Source organism: Nyctereutes procyonoides, unplaced genomic scaffold (genome assembly GCF_905146905.1).
Source record: "Nyctereutes procyonoides isolate TBG_1078 unplaced genomic scaffold, NYPRO_anot_genome, whole genome shotgun sequence".
In the NCBI taxonomy this organism is placed as follows: Eukaryota; Metazoa; Chordata; class Mammalia; order Carnivora; family Canidae; genus Nyctereutes; species Nyctereutes procyonoides.
The window spans coordinates 39,476,418-39,494,982 of record NW_026575044.1 but is presented as its reverse complement, the minus strand read 5'-3'; the positions used below and the strand labels follow the sequence as shown (position 1 = coordinate 39,494,982).

Below are 18,565 nucleotides of genomic sequence, written 5' to 3'. Positions count from 1 at the left end.
TTGCTGAATCATTTGGCAATTCTGTTTTTATTTTTTTGAGGAACTGACATACTGGTTTCCATAATGACTGTATCATTTTACATTCCTACCAACAACGCAAAATGTTTTTTCACATCCTTAGCAATAAATATTTTCTGATTTTTGTTTGAGTTTGGGGAAAATTTTTTGTTTGCTTATTTTTTGATAGTAGCCATCTTAATGCACAGGAGATGCTATCTTCCTGTGATTTGATTTGCATTTCCCTAATGATTAGTGATGTTGAGCATTTTGTCATGTGCTTCTTGGCCATTTATAGATTTACTTTAGACAGTCTATTCAGTCCTTTCCCTGTTTAGTTTTGTTGTTGTTGACTTATGGAAGTTCTTTATATATTCTCGATCTTATACTTCTAATGATTTGAAAATGTTTTCTCTCATCCTTTGCTTTGAGATTTTGATGCAGTCCAGTTTTTTTCTTGTTGGCTGTGCTCTTGGTGTCCTGTCCAACACATCTTTGCTACATACAACAGCACGTTTTTTGTCTGTTTTCTTCTAAGTTTTATGGTTTTAGCTCTTGCATTTAGATCTTTGATCCATTTTAGTTTTAGGTAGTGTAAGGTAAAGATCCAGCCTCATTTTTTGCATGTGAATATCCAGGTTTTCTAATACCATCTGTTGAAGAAACTGCCAAAAATCATTTGACCATACAGGCCCTAAGGGCTGGGCCAAAACCACAAGGGCATACTGATGGGCTGTGTACTCTTATCCCACTGTATAAGTTTTGATAATTGTCATTTTATGGTAGGTTTTGAAATCAGCCAGCTGTGAGACCTCCCAACTTTGTTCTTTTTCAAGGTTGCTTTGGCTATTAAGGGTCCCTTAAGATTCCACATGAATTTAAGGATGGATTTTTTTTTTTAATTTCTGCACACATGCATATCATTAAGATCTTGGGGATTGCATTAAATCTGCAGATCACTTTGGGTAATATTGACATCTCAACAATATTGCATCTTCCAATCTATGCATATAGACGTCTTTCCATTTACTTGTATCATCTTTATTTTCTTTCAGCGATGTTTTGTACTTTTTCATGTACAGGTCTTTCATATATATGATTAAACATTTATTCCTAAGCATTTTATTCTTTTTGATGCAACTGTAAATGGAATGGTTTTAATTTTTCCTTTTAGATTATTGTTAGTGTATAGAGACACAACTGATTTTTCTTCCTTTCCAACCTGAGTGCCTTATTTTTCTTGCATAATCACTCTGGCTAAGTTTTCCAGTACTGTGTTAAACAGAAATAGTAATGGTAGGCATCCTTGTCTTGTTCTTAGCTTAGAGGAAAAGCTTTCAGTCTTTTACCATTACAGTGTTAGTTGTGGGCCTCTCATATTTTGAGAATACAAAGTATTATACACATACTCTTGGAAGGTAGATTTCCCTAAATCCCTAATAGTACCCCTGGATCTGCTCAAACTGCTTTTCTGGTTCCTCCATAGATTTAATAATTTTATCATCTTCATTTCATTACGTACATTTTGTTTCATTTTTGGATGGCCCACTCGTAAAATTTGGTTGTGATAATGATTATCTGTTTTTTTTTAAATCCTAATTCTAGTGTAGTTAACATATGGTATTATATTTATCTTAGGTGTACAATATAGTGATTCAACAATTCCATATATTACTCAGTGCTCATCAAGATAAGTGCATTCTTAATTCCCTTCACCTATTTCACCCAATCTCCACCTCCCTTTCCCTGTAACCATCTGTTTGTTCTCTTTAGTTAAGTCTGTTTTTTGGTTTGTCTTTTTTTTCTTCATTCAATCATTTTGTTTCTTAAATTCTACCTACAAGTATGGTATTTGTCTTTCTCTGACTGGCTTATTGGACTTAGGCTACTTCCATAATTTGACTATTATAAATAATGCTAAGTGTCCATCAATAGATGAAAAAGATACGATACACACACACACACCAGAATATGGTTCAGTCATAAAAAGAATGAAATCTTGCCATTTGCAACATGAATGGATCTGATGATCATCATCTTAATAATCTCTAAAACCTTGTACTTACCACATATTAGGCACTGTCCTGAGCACCATACAACAATCCTGTGAAGTGGACATTATTATGTCTTCTTACAACTGGAGAAGCCAAGGCATAGGGGAGTTTACTTTTTCATTGTCACACAGCTAGAAAATGGTAGAATCAGGATTTAAATGTAGGCAGCTTGGCTCTGGTCTTTTACTATACCATACTGCCTCTTTCAAAAAAGCCATCCAGGAAAAGGATGCCGGTTTCCAGAATCTTCTTCAAAGAAGACATTGCTGTCAATCTCCTAAAAGTATCTTAAAGCAGGGGGTATGTTAGTATAAGCAGCACGCCCACGTACTGCCACCCTGGCTACTTCCTACAGCAGGACAGCCAAGTGGCTGCTTCGAAGACTGAGAACATGTCTTATCATGACTGCAAAAGGAACTAACCAGTAATAAGTGTTTCCTTGATGTAGTATCCTTTGTCCCATCAGAGAAACTGGATTCTTGCAGTACCCCTCAAAGTGTAGTTCATGAATCATCTGCATCATCAAAGACTGCTCTGGTTTGTGGCCCTTCATCAGACCCATCATGGGTTCCAGGAATCAGCATTTTAAACAGACTGCTTCAGTGGTTCTCATTTTTACTCGTTTGAGAAACACTGCTCTGAACAACTGGTTGTCCCTCCCACCCTGCATGGTCACGTGAACAGGCATGCCTGTGTAAAGAATGTGAGCAGCTGTCTGGGGGCTTTGGGTCAAGCCAGAGTGAAGACTGTACAGCTGTGGTTATGCTGCCTTCCAGGTGCTGCCAGGTTTCTCATTAAGGAGCTGTCCTATCACAATCTGGAACTGGAGAGGAACCGCCTGGAAGAACTGGGAGTTAAGCGCCAGTGTGTCTGGCCTTTCATCGTTGTGATGGACGACTCCTGTGTTCTGTGGAACATTCACAGTGTTCAAGATCAAAGCAGGTAGTGGGACTTGCCAACCAGTTCTAGGGGAGTATGACCAATGCTCTAAGGGAGATCTTTTCCGTGGCTACAGTTATGCATGGAAGTAAATGAGAGAGGAATAACTTTCCAGAGCAAAACAATTATCCAGGAGACTACCTTCACTAGCACCCTTTTTAAAATTTAGATATTCAGTGTGCCATTAATTCCTGGACTATTTCTGCATCATGGCTTATGCTTGCTATAAAGTCTGTTGTAAGGCACTTTCTAGAAAGTCCACTGGCTTCTGAATCAGACCTGCTTTTTTACCCCAGCTCTGCTTTGTAACTACCTGGATGAAAAGGGAAATTTATTTCATCTCTGTCTCAGTTCTGTCACCTTTAAGATTAGGGTTGGACCAACATCAGTGAGTGGTTCTCCTCTCTGGGGCAGTGAACAGGGTCCAAGGACCAGGGGATGCTAAACCTGAGAAGTCTTATGCAATACATGGCCCCAAAATACTAGTAGCGCCCCTACTGAAATACTTCCAGCTCACGCACTGTGTCTGTTTCCACTTGTGGATATGAAGCCAGTGATGTTTTCAAATAGGCCTTTATTATGCTATAATCACCACACTGGGAGGTATATCCATGTGTTTTCAACCTCTGGCTCCCTCTTTGGGAACGCCCTGTTTGTTATTCATTTTGAGATAGGCAGGCTTTCTCTGCCTGAATGTGGTAAGCCCCATCTCTGGTGATGCAGTTCCTGCATCCTGAAGGGCAGCTTGCTGAAGTAGCAGTGATAGGCAGCATGAAAACTAGGCTTGACATTCTTTTCTACTCCAGGCTGATATAAAGTAAACCAGCTAAATCCATCCTTTACAGATACTGAAACTGTATAGTAGCATTAGCCCTTCATAAAAGACCCTCTCTTCAGTAATACTGACCTCTTATTTAAACTAACTTGATATTTCATAGCCAGCCCATGGAAGCAGGAGTTTCCAGTAAGAATGTGTCCTTGAAGAGTGTCTTGCAGCATATTGAAGCAACACCAAAAATCATCCACTATGCAATCCTGGGCATACAGAAATGGAGCAGCAAGCTGACTTCTCAGAGCCTAAAAGCCCCATTTTCTAGGTGCCATGTGCATGACTTTATTCTCCTTAACATAGACCTGACTCAGAATGTGCAGTATGACTTTAACAGGTAAGTCAGGCCTCCTGGAGGCAAGTAAGCCTGCCATCTACTGATTGCTTCTGCCCTGACCCCTATAATGTGTCTATTCCTCTGATTCTGGTCTTTGAAAACGAGCTCTTTTTTTATGGAAAAGGAGGGAGAGTGGGTATCACAAGCCCCAAAGTGCCCCTTTATAATTCCTTAAACGGACCCAGACCCTTAAAATAATAGAAATTACAACACAACATACTTAGAAAACATATTTTAGCTATCCCATCATTCAACAAGAACTAAAACCCAGACAAAAACTATTACGTCGACACAAACAGCGTGTGGACCCATAAGCCACTGAAGGTGAACTCTTTCATCCTCAGAATTCAGAAGTTAACCCCTTTCCCTGAATGTTAGTAAATTCCAGAGATCTAGATCCTTTAGGGTGAAGACAGCAGGTAGGAATGAGCAGGTTAGCCCTGGTCTTGCCTCCTGAATAAATAACATCCCCATCCTAGAAAATTCGAGATGGCCAAGCAAGTAATGTCAGGACCATAAAGTCTGTCTTATTGTCAACCCCTAACCCTGTAGTCATTAGAATATCCTGTAGCTATTTCACGTCTTTTAAATTTGGCAGATGTTTCATCCTGTTTGCAGCCAGGATTTTAACACTGGGAGCACCTCTGCATTCGGGTCCCACAAGTATATAGACTATGCAGTCCTGTTTCAGTTCAGGAACACCTAAGGCCCCTTGGAATATCTGCAGCCAAAGCCATCTCACTTTCTCCTTCTTTTAATGACTGTAATGCCCAACTCAGGGGATTCACAGGCCAGTGTTAAGAGGGCCAGCTCTGGGAGAAGGAAAGGTTGATTCTATGTGAGTCTGTCTCCTAACAGCTGTTGTGTGTATGGTAGTCAGAGACCTATCCTTGTGATTATGATTTAGGTATTTCTGTGAAGATGTTGACTTTAACCTGAGAACAAATAGTAGTGGGCTGCTCATCTGCCGCTTTAATAACTTCAGTCTCATGAAGAAACATGTTCAGGTTGGAGGGCAAAGGGACTTTATCATTAAACCAAAGATCATGGTAAGTTTGCAAGCTTGATTCTACTGTTGAGAGGAAGACAATTTCTTACTAATACCCGTTATCTGTTATTAGGCATTAAGCACTTATCACTTGACTGGAAAGGGAAGTAACACAAGGGAGTCAGTTCTTAATGCCAAGTTTGCAGTCTCATTCCCCTGAGGATTCATCCAGAGCAAAATTTAAGATTTGAAAAGTCAACAGATCTACCTTTCTTTAGAGGCTTACCAATTCCATCATATCTTAACATTTTCACATCCTGTAATACATGAGAAATTAAGATGCTTGTCTGGTCCTTTGCTAGATTTTTTTTTTCTTTTTAAAGAAAGTAATATTAATCAATACCTGTTAAGAGATTTACTGGTATCTAATCACTTATAACATGTGAATTCCCAGTGGAGCTTAGAAACCTCTCTTTGCTTTTGTTTTTTGGATCTGGTGGGATGGGATGTAAGCCGTCTGTATTCAGCAGCACTGTGAAAGGTTTCCTGATGGTCCTCACAACGTTGCTAAATGCAGTAACTTTCAAAGAAGCCTACATTTCATTTTCTCCTGCCCTTGTCATGTGTTAGGTTAGACCCCACCTATTCCCAAAGTGAAAAACCTGAGAACCTAAGAATGACAGACATTTGAGTCTTGCCCCTGTCACTGTGCTGCTGCTGTTATTTGGAAACAGTTAGTATGCAGTGAGGTTTTTCCTTGCCCGTTTCACCTAGTGACAGACATGATTCCCATGATAATCTCGGCTTTGATTTCAGGTGTCCGAGAGTTTAGCACCCATCTTGCCCCTTCAGTATGTCTGTGCACCCGACAGTGAACACACACTGCTGGCAGCCCCTGCACAGTTTCTCCTGGAGAAATTCCTTCAGCACGCATCCTACAAACTCTTCCCCAAAGCCATCCATAACTTCAAGAGTCCTGTGTTGGCCATTGACTGCTACCTTAACATTGGACCAGAGGTAAAGGGAAGAGGGCTTTTTTCTTACCCACTTCCAATCATTTCTTTCCCATTTTAGCTCCCATTTGAAAGCTTAAATGGAGACAAAAAAAGGGCCTGTGACATACTGCAAAGGCTCACACAAGATGTGATGGCAACTGTCCCTCTGCACACCTATTTCAGCTCTCCAGTTAGCCAATAAATACACAAAGCTTAGCTGAGAATTCAGTTCCACCTAGAAGCCTACCTCCTATGACCTTGGACAGTAGTAGTTGCTTGATGTCCCAACATGTATCAGGCCATATTATAGTCACGTGATGTTTCTTCACAAGACACAGTTCTTGAGGCACACAGTGTCCTAGCCACTGTTTTAGGCAAAAGAGGAGCTCAGTGATTTCTGAACAATTTAGGGGATCACAGGAGACCTTTATGGCTGTCACGTCACCACTTCCCATTCCTGGATTTCTTTTCCATTGTTTTCTATTTTTCATTCTTTCTCTTGTCTGTCTCAAATTCTCCATCAGTTGTTTTTTAAGATTTTATTTATTTATTCATGAGAGACACACAGAGAGAAAAGCAGAGACATAGAGGGAGAAGCAGGCCCCATGCAGGAAGCCCAATGTGGGACTCGATCCCAGGATCACGCCCTGAGCCAAAAGCAGACACTCAACTGCTGAGCCACCCAGGCGTCGCTCAGGTGTTCTTTTGTTTTTAATTGCTACTTATACCTTTAAGCTCCTGACTACTGGTGGCCTTTGGAACTTTAAGGGCTTCTGGCACTAAGCTTTCCCCTATAATTATTAGAATTGTTTTAAAAGTATTTCATTCTATTCCTTAACGCCTAATATCCTCTTTATAAAGAATTTTTTCCTCCTAGGCTTTTTTTTCCTTCTTGTGTTTTGACATACACAGTCTCAGCAGACTGAAATCCAACAGTATTCAATTCTGGCAACTGATTTTTTCTTTTTTTTTTTTTTTAAGATTTTTCTTTATTTGACAAAGAGCAGAGCAAGTGAGCGAGAACATGAGTGGGGGTGGGGAAGGGCAGAGGGAGAAGCAGGCTCCCCACTGAGCAAGGAGTGAAGGGCTCGATAGCACCCCAGGATCATGACATGAGCTAAAAGCAGATATTAACTGATTAACCTACTGAGTCACCCTAGGACCTCCTAGAAACTGATTTTTAATTCAAACAGTATAAACACTTTACACTCTCCTTCTTAGGAAATTTCAGTAATCTACACTGTGGGTTGGACCATGAAATGTAGAATTTTAGAGGTAGCAGGAACCTTAAAAACCATCAAGTATAATAGTGCTTTTTATGGTATCTCTGTAAGGTATGTGTCTAGCTCAGGCTTCCAAACTCCTCTACCCCAGGGTCCAGAGCTCTACATAGAGGTAGTAATAGTAGTAGTAGTAAGACTGTGTTGTCTAATAGCAGCTAACTAACACTCACTGAATACCTCCTAAGCAGTTTACAGTATTTATCCACAAGACAGGCCTATGAAACAGGTACTACTGTTATTTCTTCAGACAGGGAAATGGAGATATGATAAAATGAAGGAAGCTGCTCAATGTCATCTACTGGCTAGTAAGCAGAGGAACCAGTTATTTGGACCCAAGTGGCCAGGTCCACACATTAAGCCATTTCACTGTTCTCAAGGTCTCCCAACTATCTTCTCTCCCTGTGATTTCTGTAAAGTTATATTCTGTACATGCAAACCATATAGAAATAATTTTAAGATCATGCACTGGGGTGCCTAGGTGGCACCATTGGTTAAGTGGCTTCCTTTGGCTCAAGTCCCGATCTAAAGGTTCTGGGATTAAGCCCTGTGTCAAGCTCTCTGCTCAGTAGGAAATCTGCTTCTCCCTCTCCCTCTGCTCACACTCTCTTGTGTGTATGCAAATAAGATATTTTAAAAAATAATAATTAAAAATAAATAAAAATCATGCACTGCTGGGGGCACTCAGATGGCTCAGTCAGTTAGGTGTCCAACTCTTGATCTCAGCTCAGGTCTAGATCTCAAGGTTCTGAGTTCAAGCCTGTCATTAGGCTCTACCTACTTAAAATCATATACTGCTTAAAGCTTCTGTCTGAAAATTTAAGTGTATCTAAATGAAAAACTGATTATTGATAAGAATTAAAAAATCTTATTCTAAACATTTAATCTTGTCTGCCTTTGTGGAAGGCAGTTTTTCATTTTATAAAGATGTTTAGGTGGAGAGGCCTGTTTTGTTTCTTACTACTAATTCTCTCTTAACTGTCCTTTATTAAGAGAAACAAGATTTAAGTAGGTTAAAATTTGGCACACTAAGAGGTGCAGAGTTTAAATAACCAACCTATTAAGGTTTCAATAAAAAATTTATGTCCTTTACCGTACCCTGAAACAGCTAAAGAGGAAGGTACTGGCTCACTCAGCTGAAGTACTGATGTTTTGCTTGCTTTTTGACATACCCATGCTATGTCTGCTTGATAATTCCAGGTGGCCATATGCTACGTCAGCTCCAGACCCCACTCCAGCAATGTCAGCTGTGAAGGGGTGTTTTTCAGTGGACTTCTCTTGTACCTCTGTGACTCTTTTGTAGGTGCTGATCTTCTGAAGAAATTTAATTTTCTAAAAGGTAAATCAAACTTAGTGTCTTTTGCTTGTGAATGCCATTGTTTCCTGAGACAAAACAGGGAGGTCAAACATATAAAAAAGCACTTTAACAATGGTTTCTGCCAGTAAATTGAATACCTTGCTTTTAAACCAGGGCCAGGATTTCCTTAATTGGGGCAGGGGTAGAATCTAGTTGTTGTTTTACCAAGACAAAATGCAGATAAATAGTCAGAAATGTGACCACATTAAATTTGTTCTTCCCACTATTAATGTAAGAAAGGAATGATGCAATGTAAGGAGAAATAATTCTTCTCAAATAACCTAATTTCAATAAAAACAGGTTAATGAATTGTGATTCTGGTCTAGAAGGTAAGTAAAGTCGCTTCAGCAGGTATGCACTAAGAACAAACTGCAAATTAAGCATCACAGATAATCATGACAAGATGACCTCTGAGGCCAGTGAAGAAAGTAAGATTCAGAATATCATGGACAGACCACTGTGGAAAACAGTATAAAGTTTCCTCAAAAACTAAAGATAGGATTAATCATATGATCCAGTAATTCTAGTACTGGGATTTACCCAAAGAAAACAAAAACATTAATTCAAAAAGATATACGCACCGTAACGTTCACTGCAGCATTATTTTCGATAGCAACCAAAGTGTCCCTCCATACATGCATAAGGAAGATCTATCTATTATACAATGGACTAACTCAGCCATAAAAAAGAGATCTTGCCATTTGCAGTAGCATGAATGGGCTTAGAGGGCATATAATCCTAAGTAAAGTAAGTCAGAGAAAGACAAATACCATAGGATTTCTCTTATATGTCGAATTTAAGAATAGATGCTACTGTGTATTTATATGTGCATAAAATCCACCTGCAACAGTGTGTTGTGTGTGTGTGTTGGGGGGGGTGCCTCCCAGGAGACACTGGCAGTAGCAGGAGACATTTTAGGTTGCCACACTGGAGGGTGTTGCTGGCATATAGTGAGGAGAAGCCAGGGATGCTGCTAAATCATCTTACAAGAACAGAACAGCCCCCCAGAACAGAATTATCCAGTGTTGCTAAGGTGCAGAACCCCTTCACTGGAAACACAGAACATTGGTACCACAGGAGAAGGGGAGGTTTTTCACTTTACTCTCTTAAACTTTTGAATTTATAATACTACTTACTCAAGATAATAAAATTATAACGAATAATTGTGATAGGTTACTTTTACCTCTATGTTGGTTCTCAGATACGTTAAAGGACATGATCAGAAAAAGATGGTAGGATCCTTATTATAATTTCAGTTCCTGAGTTTAAGATGCATTTTTGCCTTTCTTCTGAAGGTGCTACCCTGTGTGTCATCTGCCAAGACAGAAGCTCCTTACGCCAAACAATTGTCCGCTTAGAGCTAGAGGATGAGTGGCAGTTCCGCCTCCGGGACGAGTTTCAAACCGCTAACAGCAGCGATGACAAGCCCCTCTACTTTCTTACTGGCCGCCATGTATGAGCTTTTGAAAAGACCAAAAATAGCAAAGGGATGCCTAGGTGGGGTGGGTCAGAAACATTTGGGATTTTTTTTTTCCTTTAAAGTACAATCACTGTGGAGCAAAGTGCAACATATTTGTTCTCCAAAGAAATCCGCCCCCTCCAACCCCAATCTGACCCAGGTCTTTCGGGGTATCACTCTCCTTTAGTTCCACTGTCAGGACCTTATATTCAGGTTAACTCCACCCTAGGCAGTTATGCAATTACTTAAGACATGGTCTGCCACAGGAGCCTGAGGAGGATACACTTTGGAGAACGAACATGGAGTTTGCATTGTTTTTTCTACTACACTATGTTAGGGGGAAAACGGACTCTTGGCATTAGCTAGCCTGAATGTGTTACATGAGACTCACACCGCTGGTGTGGAATTAATTGAAGATTAACGTTTGAGGCCTGAACCCTCAGTTTCTCTTCAGATCTGTACTTTGGTACAGTATTACTCAGGGGTCTGAAATGATAGAATGTAGAAGATATTTGTATTTAAAAAAAAAGTAGCTTTGTCTTTCTCTGTGCAGTGTTAGTTTAAGATTATAATCTTATATGTATTGAAACTTTTGGCAAAATTTCCACAGGAGTTAAAAGTTTACTATTTAAACTGAACAAACAAATCAGTAAATGCAGAGCAGGCACTGTATGCATTTATGCAGTTTCTCCTTGCCGAAATTCCTTTGCTTTTTTTCATTCTTTAAAAATGTCTCCAGCCTCTAAGCACACTATGTCTATGAGAACATGGAACAGTTTAATCTTGTACAAGGGTAACCTAATTCAGTAACTGACCAATTAAGAAGCTTTTAGCAGTCATCCCAATACCCACCCTGTTTGGTTGGCATTAAGCAGTTGGCACCAGCAAAGCTAAATGTCAGGCTATGGTTCTGTGTGGAGTGGAACTAGTTTGATTCTTTTCAGGGCCTCAAGCAAAGCTTCCTTTAAAAGATACACTGAATTAGTATTAGCTACCTTTACATAGACAACACCACAAAAATTGCTGAAATGGGAAAGAGAGCCAGAGAGGGAGAGAACTGTTTTAATCCTATCCGTGATTCTTTTGTGAGGATTAAGAAAGATTCCATTAAAAGTCTCTGACTCACTAAAATCAGCAGGGGGTGTTTGTTCAGTATCAACAGTGTAAGTTTCTATAGATTTCTCACCATATATTGTAATCAAAAACAGACTTTTAGAAAATGTTCTAGAACAAACTAAATCAATTGGAAGTTTGCTTAAATTATTATTCCAGTTCTCATCATTAAACAATCTCTTCACATTTTTCTCATTAGCCCATACGTACCACTTAAAATGGCCATTTTTACTTGAATCAATCTCTTATTTTGGCCTGAAACTACTGAGAGGGGGCTGACTAAGCCTGCATTTACTTAGAACAAAAATGTTAACTGACCAGCTTTATTAGCTTGTGATAACAAGGAGTTTACAGTAGTGAAAAGATGGAATGTACTAATTTGAAAATGGTTTGCAGACCTCTTGGTTTTAATATAGCTACTTATGATGCTTTAAATATATTTTGAAATGAACAATTCCTTTAAACCCCATTTTTAATTGTCCTTCAAAGAGGATCTGCCTTATGTATTCTTTAAAATACTCCTTAATTTTAGTACAGCAGAATTTTTGGTAAAGAGGTACGTTTTGAAGCAGGTTGATTTAAGATATGAATGTATTTCAATTGTTTCTGTTTTGTTGAGAGGGCCTAATGCAGATATCAAGAAACCCACTGTTTGTGCAATATTCCAATAATATTTACTATATAGAGCAAATAAGATACTTGAAATAATTCCAAACAGTTGTACTTGGGGGCAGATGGCCTCTCAGGGTTTCTTCTGGCTTTATGGCTTCAAAGTCTAAATCACGTTTTTTAAAGTAGTAACTTTAGAGGCAGGTACTCCATGTTAGGGCTGTACTCTAAAAAAAAAAAAAAAAAGTCAAATTAACTGTGATCTCTTAAATACTATTTAACCCTGTGAAAGAGAATGCCAGAAGAAAGCCAAAAGACCATCATCCCAATGATGGAGAATTCAAACTGACCTGCCTATTCTTTTCAATGCCTGTACTACTAAGGTTTGGATCTTTTAAAATCACCTTATCAGTATAATTCTTTAGAGAATGTTAGGTCCTTCTCCTTTAAGGATAAAATTGCACAAGCATAGGACACCATGATTTGTTAATACATACCTTGGTGTGTTCAGCTTCAAGCCTTGCCATCCTGTAGAACATTGTGGTATGAATGTGTTTGCTAGGCCTGCATAATAATTGATCTATAGACCTGTTGAACCTTGCCATGTAGGACAGTTCACACAGGTTAATACTGAATGTAAACTAAAATTAGAATGAGAATTGTTGTATTCAATTATTTTGGCTGTAATTTATGCAATTGCTTTTTGTGATTTTTAGAAAAGGAGGTACCTGTGTTCCTTTATTACTGTAAAATTTTCTTAACCAAAATTTGGTGAATTTCACTAGTTGGTCTACCTCACATTTTGTTTATGATTCTAAATTGTCTTAAGTTGTGTCTACAGTATGTTGTCCTTTCATTTAATTTGGTGAATGTATTAAAATTCTCTCCCACCCCCTTAAAAAATTTTCCTTTACATTAATTTTCTGGTATGTTCAAAACCGGAATGAGCTCCCTACTACTGGCAATGTCCAAAAAAGACAGGAAGTCCACATATCACTGAGTCATCCAACCTAAGATTTGACAATTCTGGAGTAACAAAGAAAATGTTAAATAAATACTTGTTGAATGAAAATCTGTAGCTTTTACAAAGATATACACACATATAAAGTATCCACACCCCATGCCCTTGCAGAATTCCAAATTATGGATGACAGATCTAAAAATGATTTTAGAGGTATTAGAAATACTCCTAGTATAACCCCAATCTTTTATAGATGGCAACTATACTCATTTCAGTGTCCTCAGAAGCAGAACTCTGGGTTGCTAGAACTGTGCAGTTTGACAGAAGGTGTTCATCACCATCTTATTTCCAAACTACCTACTTTTAAGAATATGTTATTCCAGAAAAATGCCTTTCAGTTCTATTATGTGAAGAGTGTTAGCCTAGTAGATCTGGATAAAGAACCATGAAAACACTCTTCTAGGCCAAGGACCACTGGCCTTTTACCTCAGGAAGGGCGATAAACATTTGTTAAGTGTGGTGACAGATTTCAGGAGCAAGCAGAAACTGCCAACGTTCCAGTACATATTCCAAAGCAGCTACTCCACTGGAAAGACCAAAAGCTGTGAAACTTTGACTGTTCTACCTCTGTATTCAACCACCTAAAGCTGGAACAACATCCAGGCCACAAATATTCCTCAGGCCTCTCTTTAGTCATGGAGACTGACCCGTAAACTTTCTCTAGGAAAACACTGCTCCAACACTAACAGCCTGGTTTCACTGAAAGAAACCATCACAAAAGGTGATTTCAGGAAGGGCCTCTGTGGCCAAGGTTTAAAGCCATTCACACAATAAATTACTTCTGCTCTTCACTATCAAGTACTGAGCTAAGCATCCACACTTCAGTGACTATGACGACAGAGTAAGTTCTAAGAAAGAGAAGGCAACAATAAGTTGTTTTCTGACCACTTCTTTGTTCTGTAAGTAGTCCAGTGTATTTTATTTTTACAAGAATGGTGTGGTGGAAGGAGGGGTTATTGTGAGACAGTATCTTCCCTTTATGTGCCAAAAGGACCAAGAGCCATGAGAATGAGGTAGAAAACATATGTATGTCTGCAGTCACTCTCCAGAAACCAACTCAGCAATCTTAACTCCTGGTAAAATATGGTTAGGCAGGACTACAGCTGGGCAGCCATGCAAGATAAGCAAGAACAATTAAAATGTCCCTGCATGTCTACTGTACTTGTCCTTAACAACAGTCATGCTTCACTCACTGGTAAAATGATTTTTTTTAAGAATTCTTGCAATATATAAGAAAACCATTTGCATATCCATGTAGAAAAGGGCATAGCCCATAAAACCTTGTAGTTCCTGCCTATACTTGTAGTTCCTATAAGGTCTATATACTAGACATTTTTTAAAAGCTTTCTCAATGTTTGAGAGAGCATGCACCCATGCAAACATGAGTGCAAGGGGGAAGGGAACAGAGGATCTCTAGCAGAGTCCAATCGGAGCCCAATCTCACAACCCTGAGACAATGACCTGAGCCAAAATCAAGTCAGATGTTCAACCCACTGAGCCACCCAGGCACCCCAAATAACTATTTAAGGGCAGCTGACAAATTCATAGGCATATTTATAAAATCACAATTACAGAATCACTTCTTTTGAAGTCTGACTGTGGCCATTAGTGTGGACAGTGTCCATTCTCCCTCTACCACTCTGTAAAGATCACTCTTTGGTCTTCAATTATAATGTGATAGTACTGACCATTCTTGCTTTTTAAAACTCTTCCTTGGTTTCTACCACTCTCTTCTGATCTTCTTACCTCTTTCCAGATACTCTTCTTCGAGACTCTTAAGTGATGGTTTTCTTCACAACTCTCTCCTACCCTCTCATTTTACAAACGCCAGGGTGAGGACATCTCTTCTAAACCTTTGGATAACTAGGTTAATAAATCTCCTTAGTTCAAACTTCTCTGTAACTCTAGACCAATATATAGAATTATATACCAAACAAGTATCTCCACTTGGAGATTCTGCAACCATCTCAAAATCTTTCCCAAAATTGAGCTCATCCTTTCTGGTCCAATCCTCCCAACATAATTCTCCAGTATTCCCTTCTCAGTCAATCCACTATCCAGTTACCCAAATTACCCATGATCCTTCTCCAGTCAGTTATCAACTCTTACAGTTCTTCAATTGTATCTTCTCCAAGTTTATCTGTCTCTTCATCAACAAATCACAGCTTTAGTTCTGTGTTTCAACATTTTTCACACAAACCGCTACAGCAGTCTCCAAATCCCTCACTTGAGTTGTCATAATAAAATAATGCAGCACTATACAGAAGGTCTGACACATAGCAATCACTCAAAAGTTAGATGTTATTAATACTATTCTTAGAGAAAGCCTAGACTGCAAAGTTATTTGAGGGACTAGGTCTTCAATATAAACATGAAAATAATGATTTTCTTATAACTGTAACATTTAAATCAACCAATGTATATTCTCTATTCCCAGGTACCCCCAAAACCACCAAGTTTGGCTCCCCAAAGAAGCATACTATGGCTTCTACTGAAATTGGATCTGTATTATGAGATTAAATTATTAGAGCATCAATACTATACCTGAAAATTTCATCCTCTTTTTTAAAAAGTTACACACTCTGTTAGGCAAATGACGACATCAGGAATGACTGGAATAGTTTCAAGTCCAAAGAGAAAGAGAGTGTCAAAAGTCAGACTATCATGATGAGTAAGACGGAAATATTTATACCTCTACAGAGTACAGAGTTTTATACCACTTTATGAATTTAAAAAGCATACACCTATAGAGAGATAAAGTATACGCCCACTAATTTAAAGCCCTAAAATTTAGCTGGTTTTTAATGATTATTTCAGTTCATAAAAATAATCTATGTTAAACCATAGTAGTGCTTCATTCTTGGGCTATGGCTTGTTCTTCCTCTGAAAGACCAGAAAAATTCTCATGTTAGAATTTTGCCTTTTAAAGACCAAGTTCACAGTTATGGACATACTGATCCTTTGGCAAATGTGAAACTTGTAAGAAGCCAGTGTTTTAATTCTATTTTAAGGTATCAAACTTAACTCCCTGAAAAAGCACAAATGACAACACACTATCATCACATTTATCACTTAGAAAAAGCTATCAAGTATTTTATTTTACTCTACATTATATACAGGTCATAAAAGGCCACAGCAGTTTTTCAACATATAAACCCTTTAAAAGTAGAGGGCACTATGAAGGATAGACAAGTATCAAAATGAAGTCCAGTAATGTGGGCATATACTCAGTGTAGTATTTCTGAGGAATAACAAAGCAGATACCGAGTCATCCATAGTTAGTTTACAACTATTCCACAGGTTTTTATAAACCTCTTTGGGATTTGTTAATAGCCTTAAGTGAGCCCAGGTGCCATTTATTTTAAGAAATAAAATCAGAATGAAAGAATAACAAACTTTAGAGGGCACTTACTAATTCTAGTCACTTCATAGCTCTCCCAGAAGGAAAGCCTCAATTCTTTAACCACCTTCCATTTCTTCATGCCTCAAGAACAGGAAAAAAGGAAATGGAAGAAAAAGCTCAATATTCCATATTCTTCCTGCTTATTTGGAACTTTCCTTTTTTGCACGGATTCCTTCAAAACATATTTCAGGCCCTTTAAGAATTAACTTTGAATTCCTAAACATGCAATATTGCACCCCCCTTGAATAAGAACTCAAAAACATTGGTTTCCGCTCTGTAAAAATACAATCTTTAAAACTATAACTGGTATCAGCAGATCAATATAAAAAAATACAGTACACCAAGCTACACTGGTATATTTCCATATTAAGAACTTCAAAATATACTTATCACTGAGACCATAGTCCTTGCATTAGTTTTCAGTCCACTATGAACAATTATCTGCTGCATGTAAACATGTCTAAATAACTATAGATAAAATACATCAATCATAAATTTCTGTAAAAGATAATAAAATATCTTCTTTAAAAAACAAAACAATAATAAGCTATTACTGCATTGTTTCCAATTTTATGAAAATGGAACAACCTTATGGTTGTTACCAGTCCTGAGTTCATTGTAATAAAAATGGCCCTAGTTCCTGGTTAAAGTCAGCAACCAATCCATTCTCTTCAGTAGATGTCTTCTAGTACTGTGGCAAGAATTTGTTTTAGGTGCTATTTTGTCCATTAATAAAATTATATACCAGAAACTGACCAGTGCCACAGTACTGTGTTGCAAATAGTTTTCCATCAGGAGTGGGATCTGAGAAAGCAATTTCTTCTTTACTCAAATATGAGCCATATATAAAGTTACTCCTATTAAAAAAAAAAAGGAGGGGTGTGGAAGGGTAAAAAGAAAAAAAATTAATATTTTTATCATTAAAGTTGAAAAAAAACCCATCAAATAAAATTTGACCAGTAAGACTTTCTAGGTAATGTTGTAATGTTCTAAAAATTGTTTAAAATAGTTGTTCATCGAGATTATTAATAATTTGAGGTAAAAAATTTTTTATGAAAACAACAATGGTTTTAAAAACATTTACCCAACATCTTTTCATGATAAAAATACTCAACAATTCTGAGAAGAAGGAACTTCCTCAACCTACTAAAGAGCATCAGGGAATATCAAATTTAATTATGAAAGACTGAAAACTGTTTCCCAAAGATCAGGAACAAGGTAAGGCTATCTGCTTGTACTTCTTCTATTCAACAGTGTATTTACTGCAGGCACTAGCCAGGGCACTTAGACAAAGAAAAGAAATTAATAGGTAGGCTGGGAAGAAAGAAGTAAAACTACCTCTTTTTGGAGACCTTTTTGATGAGCTTATATGTACAAAAATCCTGAGGAATGCACAAAAAAACTATTGGATCTAATTAAAAATGAGTTCAGCAAGGTTGCATGATACAAAAGAGCAATATTTAAAAAATTAACTGAATTTCTATATACTTGAACTTAACTCAAAAATTTAAAAACAATTCCATTTACAATAACATTAGAAGAATAACACTCAGGATTAAGTTTAACAAAAGAAGTGCAAGACCTGGAAACTTAAATAAATTTAGAAAGACAAACCCAAGTTTATGAATCAGAAGATCTAAAGCTGGCTTTGTAGAAATTAACTCATATGAAAGTGGAAGGGTCACTAAACAGTCAAAAGAATCTTGAAAAAGAACAAAACTGAAGAACTCACACTTCCTTATTTTGCAACATACTACAAAGCTACAGAACTGAAAACAGTGTGCTATGGCATTAGAATAGACTGATGGAACAGAACTGAAGAGTCCAGGTACAAACCCTCACAATCAAAGATTTTTCACATGGGTGCTGAGACCATTCACTGGAAAAGAACAGTCTCTTTAATAAATGGCACTGGGACGACTGGATAGCCACATGAAAAAAAGAATGTTGTTGGAATCCTTATCTCACATCATACACAAAAATTAATTTAAAATAGATCAAAGACCTAAATGTAAGAATTAAAATTATGAACTCCTGGAATAAAATACAAGTATAAATCTCTGTAGCCTTACATTAGGAAATGGCTTCTTAGATAGGACACCAAAAACACAAGTGACAAAAGAATAAGATATGTAATTTGGAGTTCAAAATCAAAGACCTTTCTGCTTCAAAGGACACCAAGAA

The 18,565-nt window shown here is 37.8% G+C and overlaps 2 protein-coding genes across 9 annotated transcripts in view; one reads left to right on the top strand and one right to left on the bottom strand.

The window, feature by feature from the left end:
• GREB1L (GREB1 like retinoic acid receptor coactivator) overlaps window positions 1-11,167 on the top strand; it is a 156,855-nt gene extending 145,688 nt beyond the window's left edge. Inside the window, exons 29-34 of the mRNA XM_055323629.1 lie at window positions 2,828-2,993; window positions 3,929-4,156; window positions 5,064-5,205; window positions 5,961-6,161; window positions 8,620-8,758; window positions 10,072-11,167. Of these exons, the coding sequence (XP_055179604.1) occupies window positions 2,828-2,993; window positions 3,929-4,156; window positions 5,064-5,205; window positions 5,961-6,161; window positions 8,620-8,758; window positions 10,072-10,235 (1,040 nt within the window). The 3' untranslated portion in view covers window positions 10,236-11,167. The remainder of the gene's footprint in view (window positions 1-2,827; window positions 2,994-3,928; window positions 4,157-5,063; window positions 5,206-5,960; window positions 6,162-8,619; window positions 8,759-10,071) is intronic.
• Window positions 11,168-11,366: 199 nt separating this feature from the next.
• ESCO1 (establishment of sister chromatid cohesion N-acetyltransferase 1) overlaps window positions 11,367-18,565 on the bottom strand; it is a 72,120-nt gene continuing 64,921 nt past the window's right edge. For 4 of the 8 annotated variants that reach the window (XM_055323620.1, XM_055323621.1, XM_055323622.1 and 1 more), the window contains exon 13: window positions 15,615-17,238. In XM_055323620.1, coding sequence (XP_055179595.1) covers window positions 17,091-17,238 — 148 coding nt within the window. In that variant the 3' untranslated portion in view covers window positions 15,615-17,090. The other 4 variants (XM_055323625.1, XM_055323626.1, XM_055323624.1 and 1 more) reach the window with 4 other exon arrangements.